The sequence below is a fragment of the Abrus precatorius genome, unplaced genomic scaffold, assembly GCF_003935025.1.
Source record: "Abrus precatorius isolate BTA unplaced genomic scaffold, Abrus_2018 Scaffold10, whole genome shotgun sequence".
In the NCBI taxonomy this organism is placed as follows: domain Eukaryota; kingdom Viridiplantae; phylum Streptophyta; class Magnoliopsida; order Fabales; family Fabaceae; genus Abrus; species Abrus precatorius.
The window spans coordinates 28,025,987-28,038,895 of record NW_020874292.1 but is presented as its reverse complement, the minus strand read 5'-3'; the positions used below and the strand labels follow the sequence as shown (position 1 = coordinate 28,038,895).

The 12,909-nt window shown below is 29.5% G+C and overlaps 1 protein-coding gene across 1 annotated transcript; it reads right to left on the bottom strand.

Annotated features, from left to right (window-relative positions):
• Positions 1-9,475: 9,475 nt before the first annotated feature.
• Positions 9,476-11,439, bottom strand: LOC113852748 (serine-aspartate repeat-containing protein I-like). The gene is made up of 2 exons (XM_027483109.1): positions 11,333-11,439; positions 9,476-10,363 (listed from the first exon to the last, which is right to left on the bottom strand). Exons 1-2 carry the CDS (start codon positions 11,345-11,347, stop codon positions 9,881-9,883), a joined length of 498 nt encoding a protein of 165 aa, XP_027338910.1. The 5' UTR covers positions 11,348-11,439; the 3' UTR covers positions 9,476-9,880.
• Between the last annotated feature and the right edge of the window lie 1,470 nt (positions 11,440-12,909).

Sequence of the window (12,909 nt, the reverse complement as noted above, 5' to 3'; positions counted from 1 at the left end):
ACTAACGTTCTTATTCCTTATCTAAATCACTTTATTTTATTCTTAAAAATTAGGACAATTCACTAACATTTAAATTGATAATAAAACGGGTCCTCACTAGACACAAAGAATAGCCATCTTTATTTATTTCCTCTAGAATCTCATTTAGATTCCTCCGCATATTTGGGGTTAAGGGTTTATCACATAATCGTTCTGTTTGGATCGCGCGAGTCACCAATGATAAAATTCAAACAAATGATTTTGAGTTTTAAAAAATGTTCTTTTTACAATGCCCTTAAATTTTAGAGGGTACTAATGTCATTCTCCCGTATTCCACCTTATTTATAATATACGAGATATATCCATATCATTAATGAATTGACAAAAAAGTTGATAGTTTTTTATATTATTTTTAAAGGTAAATTTTATGATGCTAAAATATTTAATGTTCTCTTACATGTGCAACAATTACGATTGTTAATTTTATATTAATAAATAGTGAGATTAGTAATTTATTTTAAAAATATGTAAATAATTTTTAATTACTAAAATATTAAAAAAATCATAATTCTCTGTTTAAAAAAGGAGTACAATGTCTTTGAAAGTAATTTAACAAAGCACTATTTTTAAAATTACACATGCAAAATAGGGAAAGAAGTTGCAGTTAGGATTACTTAGAAGGAGAGAAATAGAGGCTAAGTGAGGTGCAGATGGCAACATACATAGTTATAAAGGATCATGATAACGCTAGAAGATAACTTTGCTTTAATATCAAGATGGTCACCGAACAAAAAATCTGCTTAACTGAGAACATCTACAAAGCCACAGCACAACAAAGTTAAGAGCATTAAATGAAAGTCATCACTGTTCAAATTGAAACCACTACAAATCTATTAAAACCATCGTACATTGCCAAGTCCTAACCCGCAAAACCTCTTCCAACCGCATGCATTTTCATGCCTTGCCACCCATGACATGTTCTTCACGGAGATTTGAGCCCCCTACTCAAGGCCTTCTCACTTTTCCCCTCTTTCTCGTTTGTAGCACATTTGTCGCTTATCAATTAAGCTTCTAGGTTTCTTTCGTTATTAAGTTGCATAATTCTTTATTTTGCTGATGTACCTAAATGGATTGTGCTTGTGCCTTTAATGTGGATCAGTTGCACTAATCAGTTTTGTCCATTCTCAAAGGAGAAAAAATGATGTTAAATGAGTTGCAGTAAAATTTTTAGAATAATCTTTTGAGGTTCTTTATAATAATTAAAATTTTTACTAAACTAAACTAAACTAAACTTAAATTTGATATAAATTAAGGTGTTTGTTATTATATCTATAAACATAAAAGAATATCTTATACTCTTCTTAAATTAGTAGTTATGATTATTTTAATATTATAAAAATTAAAAAATATTAATGTACTGATCAATAACTTCAACTATTTATTATACATATTTAATATGATATTAATGATTATATAATTTCACGAATAAAAAGGCATATAATACTTTCTTAATCTTTAAGACACTATAGATCACCATAAATTAATTACCTACACATGTCTTGGAAAAAGAAAGAAGGATATAAATATCCTCTCAAATTTGAAAGTGTCCAAAAATTTACCTTCAAATTTTCAGAGTAGGGATTAAAATTCTACTAGTGAGATTCATTATTTTTTATTTTCTATCTTTTAATGTTGTGATTATTGACTTAGGATAGAAGATAGAATATCCATTTTACCTATTCGTACTTCTCTCATTTCTTGTAAATAAATAAATGAACAACTGAAAAAATATTTTCATTTTTTTACCGAACTCAACCAAGAGAAATTTTATCTTTCTTTACTTCATTTTCCCATAATCCAAAGAAATTAGAAATTCTTTTTTTTTTTTTTCTTCTTCTTCTGCCCAATTATAGGGTAAATATAAAATCCTCTCTAGTAACAGGGAGGATCCAATAAAAAAGATAAAAGATACATTCTTTAAAAAAATATTAACTTTTTTGTTTAATTTTTTTATATATTTAAAAAATATATCTGATCTTGACTAATAAAAAATAAATTGAATAGCCAGGGAGTAAAACTCTTACGAAGTTTTTGTTTTATTTATAAAGTTTCAAATCAAAATCTCTTTTATAGATAAATCAAGTTATTTATCGCTTGAACGAAACAAATGTCAATGATGACATTAACTTTCTTATTGGGGTTATTTTTAAAAATAATAAATTATAAACTATATTTACTTCATTATATTCATCTTTGAAAAAAAACAAAATTGAGGAATATGAAATGAAAACTATTTTCATATTTTTGAATTGATTACAATATTTTCAAAATAATATAAAAATAAAGTTATTTTATTCTATTATAGTTTATCTTTATTTCATTTTATTTGACCTGTAATTAGAATATTAAAATATAACGTAAAAGTTTTATATTAACTAAATTCTCATATTATTCCTTTAAAAAATATATTTTAGTTATTAACTTAGTTTTGATGCCATAAATTACATATTAATTAAAATGACATATATATAAGGATATATGTGGAAGATCAAAGTTATCATTGGTTTTAAAAACTGAAACTAAAATAACATTTAATGTATTCAAAAACTTAATATTTTACAGTGATATAAGTCTAACCATTTAATATATATTATTTACTAAAAATTTATTTTTTTCACATGTTTTTTATCTATCAATTTTAGAAAATAACACACATATTAATAGATTAAACTAAATTCTATTTTATATTAAATTTAAGTTTAAATACCTTTTAACTACCTCTAAATAGGGCTAATTTTAAAAAATTACCTTACAATTTTTTATTTTATTTTAATGCTTAACTATTTTATTTTTTATTTTTTATACCTAACATTAACTTCCGTCAGTTAAATGGTGACGTAGCTAACAATTTGTCATATTACTGTTGATCTCTCTCATCCACCTCACTGTTAAACCACCACGTTAGAATTATACCTTATCATTAAAAATACACGCCTAATCTACACGACCATGTACTTTGACCGTGTACATCTTTAATTTTTAATATTCAATATTCACAACTTTTCTGAAAAGTATATGCCCATGTACATGATCATGTACTTTGATTGTGTACATATCTGATTTTGATAGTGTATTTCATCCCCACTCCCAACAGCACCATCACCACCTCTAACATCTGCATCCCCACCCCCAACATCAGCATCTCCACCTCCAACATCCATGAAGCACCAAATTTTTTAAAGAGGCTAATCCTCTATTATTTGATTATATGAATCAAGCCATTACTGTAGATTTGAATGAAAGGCTAACTCCACCATCTTTATCAACTCTACCAAGTCAACCAACCAGATCTGAATGAAGACTGTATTTTTTGGGAACCATTTTGGGAGAGGAAATAGTACTTTATGTTATATTCTATTGGAAGTAATATAACTTTATTTTAAACAATGTACGACAACTTATTTTAAGTTAGTATTCATGTGAATGAGAACCCTTTTATGAACCACTTTCTGTACCTTTTGATTATATTAAACAATGTGCAACATAAATCTTATGTCATTAAACCAAATTCAACAGGTTGAACAAAATAAAAAATACAGTGAACAGAACCATGAGTATAAATCTTATACCATTGAATTCATTCAATCATATTCAAAACAACTTTCACTCCATTAAATTACAATCTGTCAACATTTAATACTTTCATACCAACAACATTCATTGCTACTACAATGCTTATAATGGTAATGAAAATTAAAGCACAATCACTAAATATCCTAAAATCTTCACTCTATTCCTCTTAATAACAATCTTTTTCTTTTTGTGGGATATTTTAAGCTTCATTAATGTAAGTTATTGATGGAGATCATGACATTCTTGCTGAAGTCTCACCATCTCTTCTTTGATTTTTGCCATTTTCTTCTCAGTTGCTTTTTTAACCTCCATTAAATCACTGATCTTTGCCTTCAACTCTTAAATTGTATGGATTTCTTTCAACATAACATACTCATTGTCCTCATCTATAGGCTCTTTAACCCAACAAAAATAATTGCAAGAATTAAGTTCCTGCAAATCAAATACAAACAAATTTATAAACACAATCACAAATTCAGAACAAATACAACCAGTTAAACTTACATTCCAACCAGAGTATCTCCAAAACCTTCTACCAGGATTATCCTTACTATGTGAGGTCAAATTATAGCGAGTTTCTTACATTTGCAAGTTACAGCTCGTGTAGAAGATGAGCATGATGAACCATTCACACTACTCATTTCCTCAAGACAAAGAATCGAAACGAAACCCCAAATGGATAACGACAACACACAATAGAGAACCCTAACCTTCTTTTTCCTTTTCTGCTTCTTCTTTCTTTCAAGTTCGTCTTCAACATCTTTGTTCTGTGCTTATTCTTCAATTAGGGTTTTAGATTTGACCTACTTTCCCTTTTCAACGCTTTGTTTTGTGCTTCTTCAATTAGAGTTTTAGATTTGGCCCACTTTCCTTCTTCAGCGTCTTCATTCTATGCTTCTTCTTCAATTAAACTTTTAGATTTGGTCCTCTTTTTCTCGCATCACCTAAAACACAACTTTTAAGTTAAAATTAAAAAATGTTGATGTAGGATCCGAACGTGGTGGTTTAATGGTGAGGTAGATGAGAGAGATCCACAGTGACATGACAAACTGTTAACCACATTACCATTTAACTGACGAAAGTTAATGTCAGGTATAAAATAAAATAAAAATTAGTTAGATAATAAAATAGAAAAAAAAAAATTCTGAGATAATTTTTTGAAATTAGTCCTATTTGGAGATAGTTAAAAGGTATTTAAATGTTAAATTTATTTACAATTTTATTTTCAAGTTATGATAAATGTATAAAACATTTAAGACATAGTTTAAAAAAATAACAAAATCACTGTACCTCACTTAATTTAAAACTCTTATTATTCTTTTCATTTTTGAAATTATAATTTAAAAATAGTTTCCATTTAATAGTAATAAGGTCATGAAAATTGTTAAAATGAATGCATAAAATAAAAATAAAAATAAAGAACTAAAGTATAAAAATAATAAAAATAAAAATAAGATTGCATTGATTTCCTTCACAAACAAACTATATTATTTTTAATATTATGTATAACTAAAGTATAAAAATAATAAAGCATAAAATAAAAATAAAAATATTTTATAATATACATTTTAAAACAAATAATATCAATATAAATATGATATCATTATATATAAAAAAGAACTCTACAAAATTTTCAAAGTTTTATTATTCATATATAATTAGTTAAAAAAAATAGCATATAAAATATAAAAATACAATAAATGAGATTGAAAGAATTCAAACTCGTACTGAAAATATATCGAATATAATTTTAAAAATTATAGGTTTTGTAAAAAAAACAGACAAGCCTTATATACCCCTACTAACAACAAACTTTTTTTTAATATATTTTCCAACACACATTTTATAATTAGTTATTTTTAAACAATTTAAAGTAATTATTTATTACAATTTCAAAGTAATTTTTATTTTACCAATTTTTTTATAAGAGTTGATTAATTTTTAAAACAAATATTTTATTTTTTTTAAAAATAAATTATAAAAATGAATTAAAAAATGTGTTGAAAGAATAATTCCTCAGCATTTCTCAAATGTTAATCGTCTTTTAATTCTTATCTTTTCAGGTCTCGCTGGGCTGTTAAATTCTTCCCGCACGCAGTGGTTCTTCCTTCCACATTACAGCGTTCAGCATTAGGATTTCTGGGTGCCTTTTGCATGTTTCGAGCAACCAGATTTTGATAGGTAGGGTTCAAAAGTTGTCTCTTTTTTTTTTTTTTAAAGTTAGATTGATCATATTTAAATGTTATTTTTTTAAGTCAGTGTCAACTAAATTAATATGATAAAGATTAGGTTGGATTATCTAGGTAAAGTAAAAAATATTTTTAAATTTTTTATTGTCATAAATTAATTTATTTACATGAAATTTTTAATCTTAATTTTTATAAATTAAAAGAATCACCATACTTTCAACAAATTTACACTAGTTAAAAACCATTTTCTTTAATTTAATTGATCAATAAAAAGTGATAATAGATTGACCCTAACTAAATAATATCTATATATTGACAGTTAAATTAATGACAGGAGAGATGGGTTTGACAGAATTAATAGACAAATTATATAAAATTTAATTGAAAAAAAAGGCTGAAAAGTGTATTAAATTGAAAGTAATGGGATAAAATTAGCTATTAGCCTAATTGACAAATGTAAAATGATAAATAAGAGCATTATAATTAAATGTATATATTTTAAAAAAAATACTAAGTATATATTTTAAAAATATATTATTTTAACTTTAATTTATTAAAAAATATTTATCATCTTTAAATTAGGATAATAATTTTTAATTTCACATCATTTATAAAAATTTTATTATAAATAAATAGGATTTAGTGACTTTCTTAAATCATTTTCAAGACATTAACAGTTTATTGTTTTCTAAAATAATGAATATCGTGATATCTGTTTATTTTTATTATTTGTAACATATTTTCTTCCTTTTCAGTGTAAAAAAAAAAGAAGTAAGGTTTAAGAAATAAAATGAGTAAAGAAGGAATTACTTAAAACTAATGAAAAAAATAACAAAATCGCTTTTAGCAAGTCACCAAAATTAAAAAATGCTAGCATGAGTGGGTTCTGTGAAGTGAAGTGAAGGGCACAGTGGTAAGGATTGATGGAGAAGTTAAGGGTGTAGCTTTTTAAATATCCATGAATTGTTAAATGTATGGGCAAGTTCTTTTTAGAAACTATTCTGTTGACACTTTCAATTCATCAACGCTTAACATGTCCAATCATTAGCATTTTGTCACTAACTCTTTCACATTTGTTAATATTAGGGCCTATGGTTGCTTAATCAGTTTTTAGAATTGATGTGGTTTTCTGTATATTTTGTATCTATAGATTTTATTAGAGCTCTTTTGCACAATCAAATTTAGTTTATTCTTTGTCTACTTGTCTGCAGCATCTAAGGTTCATCCTCTGCACCTTGAGTACTACAGTTTCTCTGGTCGTTTTATTGCCTGCAAGTGCTATTGTTTTTTATCGTGTGTTTTTCATGCAATTGGCTGGAAACTAAATTAAATTAGAAGATAAATCGGATGCTAATCCTTTCTTGTATAGAAGCTGCAAGCAAATATCGGAGATGGATGATGATGCATTAGGTCTGACATTTGTTAGACAGGTAGAGGAATTAGGATCCAGGAAAGTGGTTGAGCTTTGTCCAAGTGGGAAAAACCTTGTAGTGAATAGTAAGAACAGGGAGAAGTTTGTTGATCTTCTTATACAGAAACGTTTTGTAACATCCATATCTGAGCAGATATCACATTTTGCCAATGCTTTGCTGATAATCTTTCCAACACAAAGCTCCAACAGTTCTTTAAAAGTTTAGAGCTTGAAGATCTTGATTCAATGCTCCATGGGAGTGAAATACCATTTCCATTTTATCCAGTGTAGCAAAAAGGGTTTTAATGCCTTATTGCTTCTTGGAAAGCATCATTGTTTTGGATACTTATAAACTTTCTCACTTTCCTTAAAGGAATTGTTTGCTTTGTTAAAACTTAGAATCGTTATTGAAATCTACTACTTTCCTAACTGGTCATCAATCATGCTAGAGATCTTATCTGTGTTTAAATTATTCCTTTCACCTAGCCCAATAGGTTCAACCTTGATGTGACTACATTTTGTACAAATGTCTCCCTTAGGTTCATAGTGATTTGTTTTTGTTATGCAGCATGGAATCACAATTTTGGTACTTTTTTTACAAAAAGAAAATACCATAATGCAGCTATATTTTTACCTTTACTGAAACCGTCTAATAAAATTGTGTTAATGGTAATTGTCCGTTTGAGGACTTATTCAGAGATAGCATGTTAAGAAAATATGAATTCACTGTTTTCTTGCTGAATTGCATAATCATTTTAAAATCTATTATCGTAGTAGTTTCACCTTTTGTGGATATGCAATAAATTCTCTTCATAAGTCATTATGGTGTTTAATGAAGTCTTTGAAATAATTTTTTTTTGAAGGCTTTCCATAACTCATTGCTTAAACATCTGATAGGAGAAGCTACTCAATTGTTAATTTTTAATATTATATTTTATGAAAAAAAAAAAAAGAAAACTTAGGAAGGTGTTGGGAGAATGTCTGCAGAACAGAGGAAGGTTCTTCTTTTCTTTTGGACATCTGTGAAATACATACCAGTTGGTTTCAGTGGTTTGGCTTTCCAACTATGCATTTGCAGCTCTATGAAACGTAATGATCACCTGCAATTCGGGTAGGAGAGAATTTGATTGCACATTGTAATATCGACACTCAACTTTGTACAAATTACAAGGTAGGATAGGATTACATCTGATCACAAAATGATAATGTGAAAAGGCTCTGGTTCTGTTTCTCAAATTATTTGTTGGTAGCATTGTCAATTTGTCACTTGATCTTCTGTCAAATGAATTAATATATGGGGTCAAGTATCAGTCAAGGAAGGAAAAATTGATGATTCTTTGATGTGATCATTTTACTAAATAGCTATTGGTCATGTTCAAAGTGCTACTATTCCTCATAATCTATTTAGAATTAGCATTTTCAAAATTCAAACAATTTATCAATTGTGATGCGTTTACTACGTCACTGTTCACCCCGAAGAAAAAAGCTACTACTATCTGCCCTCTGAATTTTTTGTTTAGGAGGCAGAAACCTTTGTCTGCAACTTCTTGAAGATCATTAAGAATATTAAGGGCGTAAATGTTTTTTCTAATACATGCGATTTTTTAACAATAAAATTTTGGTTAATGTGGTTTTTTTTATTGGTATCAATACTTTTACGAGAAACTCTTAACAGATTGATGCAAGAATGATTTTGAGAACTTTTTATTGTTTTTTCCCTTCACTGGAGTAGGAAATTCTGTTGCAACGTGCAGTAGTCCTTAATCATGAACTTTCATTTAATACAGTGTCTTCCTCCAGGAATTGTTTTCTGGTTACGACGCTAATTCAGGATACAAATGCTACACTTTTTCCCCCGAAAAATAATGGAATGGCTGTGAACTATACTGGCTTCAGTCTTCGAAATTGGAATTTGCGTTGTTAGTTATTCACGTGTGGTTTCGCATTTGTGAAGAGTCAAATTTAAGGAGAGGAAAAATACTCATCTTTTATAACTTGTTCTAATATATAATTTAGACGTTCTAATGACAAAACAACATATCACACATAGTTTGAATCCAAAACTTTATTTAAGAAAAATTATAGGCATGCATCGTGTGAACCACCTCCATTGGCTTACATACCTTTTGAACTTACTATATAATAATGTTTGATAGACATTTTAAGAGGGGTGTAAACCTAGTGACAAAGAGGAATAGAAAAGCGAGAATCATAAATATAATTAGTGATGTAATTTAATAGAAAGAGATAGAAGCAAATTTAAAAACGAAATATTCTTTGATAAAAGTAACAGTATAAAAGTAAATATCATTTATTCAAACCTAGAGAAACACAATAACACACCATCACAAACTCATGTAACCCACCCATAACCATCATCCACAAACTCAAGCGCCAGCAGCTTAGTTCACTTCAATACACAACTCCTAGTATCTCTCATGTCCAGCTCTTGGCATGTATGCTGACGTGGAGCCAAGGGCCATGCTTACATGTAGGTATACCCACCATACAACCATAAGACTTACCATCATATAATAATATTAATAATAAAGACTAATGAAATAAAAATAGAAAAGCTTTTCAACCATGACATGCAAAATGGTAGACCTGATCCCAACAACAAGAAGGACGATTTAAACATTTTTTTTTACTCACTCTATCCGTAGTTCTAAGCTTCAGCCTTCTCAACAGTAACCTCTTCTGTGGCTTCCGCTGCTGACTCAGCTGGTTTGTTCTCTTCCTGTGCTGTTGCTGTTGGTGCTGATTCTGTTTTGGTAGCTTCTTTAGGCTCCTCTGCTGTTGCTTCTTCTTTCACTTCTTCAGTTTTTTCCTCTGATTTCTCTGTTGCTGGCTTCTCTTCCTCTGGCTTTGCTTCCTCTTTGTCCTTTGTTACCTCCTCCACAGTCTCACCTTCAACTAGAACTTGGGTTTCTGTAGCAGCTGGAGCTTCTGTTGTTGCTTCTGTTTCTTTTGGTTCTTCGGTGGTTTCTTCCTTTGGTTGTTGGGTGGTCGATTCTGGAGCAGGAACCTCAGCTACTGATTGTTCTTGGGCAGGAACCTCAGTGGCTGGTTGTTCTGTGGTTGTTTCCTGGGTCTTGGTTACCTCGGTTGTTTCATTCTCTTGCACTGGTGGTGGAGCTTGTTGTACAACCTGTTAGATAAGATCTATTTTTACTTAACAAAGTCTTATAGAGCCAAACTTTACAAAGGTAATAGATTTTATAAAAATGAGAAACCAAATACTTGAAGGGAGGGACACTTGAATGAAACATCACATAATCAAAACTATCATAATGTGTTACAAGACATATGTAAATCGTCTAAATTATCGTGAAATTAATAGAACTTATGAAGTAAAGTTCTAGCCAAATATAGTGATAGAATCATTGTTTTCCTTTTCTTTTAAGCTTGGAGAAGTTCAACGCGGTTATTGGGGGGGGGGGGGGGGGTGGCGCGTTAATTAGCTTCAACAACTAGTTGGGGTATCGTTGGTTTTAGTTTTAAGAAATTATTGAGTCTGCTTAGCGGAAAAGATAAAAAGAACTTACGCCATAAATTGATCAATGATCTTCGCTTCTTATGCAACTGTGATTTTATTAACCAGATCAACAAGAAAAAAGTAAGAAAAGAAAAGAAACGTGGTTCACATAGAACTGTTGATCGCAACCCAATTCAACATACCAATAAATATTTTAAAGATATTGATCCACCGAAAAAATGGTTCGTGTTTCATAGTCAATCATTGATCAAGAAGGCTATGAAACACGTTGATACTCTCAAATCTCGTGCAGATTAAGCAGCAATTTCTGGTTTGTATATATTGATGGTTACCAAATATGCGGCGATTATATTATTGCAAGAGACTTTTACCATCGCAAATGCAATATTTAAATTTGTATATCGCACACGTTCTCAAGACAGAAAAAAAATCAAACTGATTCGTTGATCGGCAATGAATCACAACAAACAAAACAAGAAAGTGAAAATAAAAAATAGCTATATTCCGTAATTAAAGTTATGATTTTCATCGTTTGCATGTAGGAACTAAACTACACACGTGGACTAATGAAGGGAAGTACAAAACCAGAGGCAATAACAAAGAAACTAATCTTTGAATTACCTCAACACTGGCCATTTGGAAAGGAGAGAGGGATTCAAATAAAACTTGAGAAAAGGTTGGAGAAGTGTTTGAATGAGAAAGAAAGAGTGTGTTTTGTGAGTGAGGTGAAGGAGTTGATCAAGCGTGAGAGGTTTATATAGAGGCGTAGAGTATTGAATAGTAGAAGTAAGAGAGAAGAGTGTGTGAGGTGTGATCACTTGGAAGAATCTTTTTCAAATTGATGACGCATGTCACTGACACTAATTAAAAGACATCGCTGTGCCTAGTTGTCAAAGTTTTTCCTTTTGTTTATTTATCCCTGATGCAAAATAAAACAAAAAAATAAGTACATATAGATGAGATCTTACTAATACAATTATTTTGGTACGTGTATATACAGTGTAGAAATTAAGTGAAACCACTCATTTTTAGTTTTCATTAATTCTTTATCGTAAATATGGTAAAATATCCTTTATTATTTTCTTTAAACCAAATTATGATCTCGAATTATTCTAATATAGAAATATATTAAAAGGAGTGAATAGTTTTTTGTTAAAGAATTCACAAAATGAAAAGATTACTATATCTTTTAATTATTACACACGACAATATTCGTGTTAAAAATTCTATATCAAATAGTATTTCCGTTAAATAGTTATTAATAAAGAATCAGGATGATATCATTTGTATCTTTTAAATAATCAAGATCTATATTTACTCAAATTACATAAAGTTTACACGGTGACAACTAATGGGGGAATCCCCATTTTGTACGAGCAGCAAGTCTTTCCTCTTTGGTGTGGAGTGGAAGGGTCTTTCTTTTGAGCAATAATATTTGTGCAATTTTTTATTTAATTTTCTATGAAATAAAAAAATGATATTTGATATAATAAAAAATAAAAGTAATATGATAAAAATATTATATAAATAATATAATTCTTTCCCCCCTCGTATTATTAACACCTTAAAAAATGTGCTCTACCACTCTAGAGTGGACCCATCCTTTTCCCCAGATCGAAAAGTTAGCCAGCTAGGCATCCAAAATGGAGCAATCATAAATAATGGAAAACAAATAAACATAAAACTTAATAATTTCCACAGACAAGAACAACACTGAGGAGTCTGATCTCTCTCATGAAAAGCCCTCACCTCACAAAGACTTTAATTGAAACCGTACCCAATTACTTCACTTGTGCAGATAATTAGCATTGTTATACAGCTACAAAATCTGTCCTTGGTTAATGGGTGTGGTACCCATGGAAGAAATATGTTGCTAATGTAGCACTAATTAAATGTAATTAAATTAGTGGGCACATAGGAACTCTAGCTGGCATGTATAATTATAATGTGATATGTGAAGGAAGCTTGGTGTCCGTAACATGTTAAAGAAAAAGGTATGTTTTTGCCTGTTATGGTCAAGTTAAGCTGTGCACCAAAAATTAAGGATGGGGAGATTAGCTTTTGCAAAGCATGAAGCAAAATGAGAAACGGACGTTTGGGAGTTTGGAGAAATAGCCAATTGAAAGGCAACAAAGGAAATAGGGCGGTGCCTGATGTGGGGCCCGTCATGAATGGGCATCATTACCCTCCAAAATCCC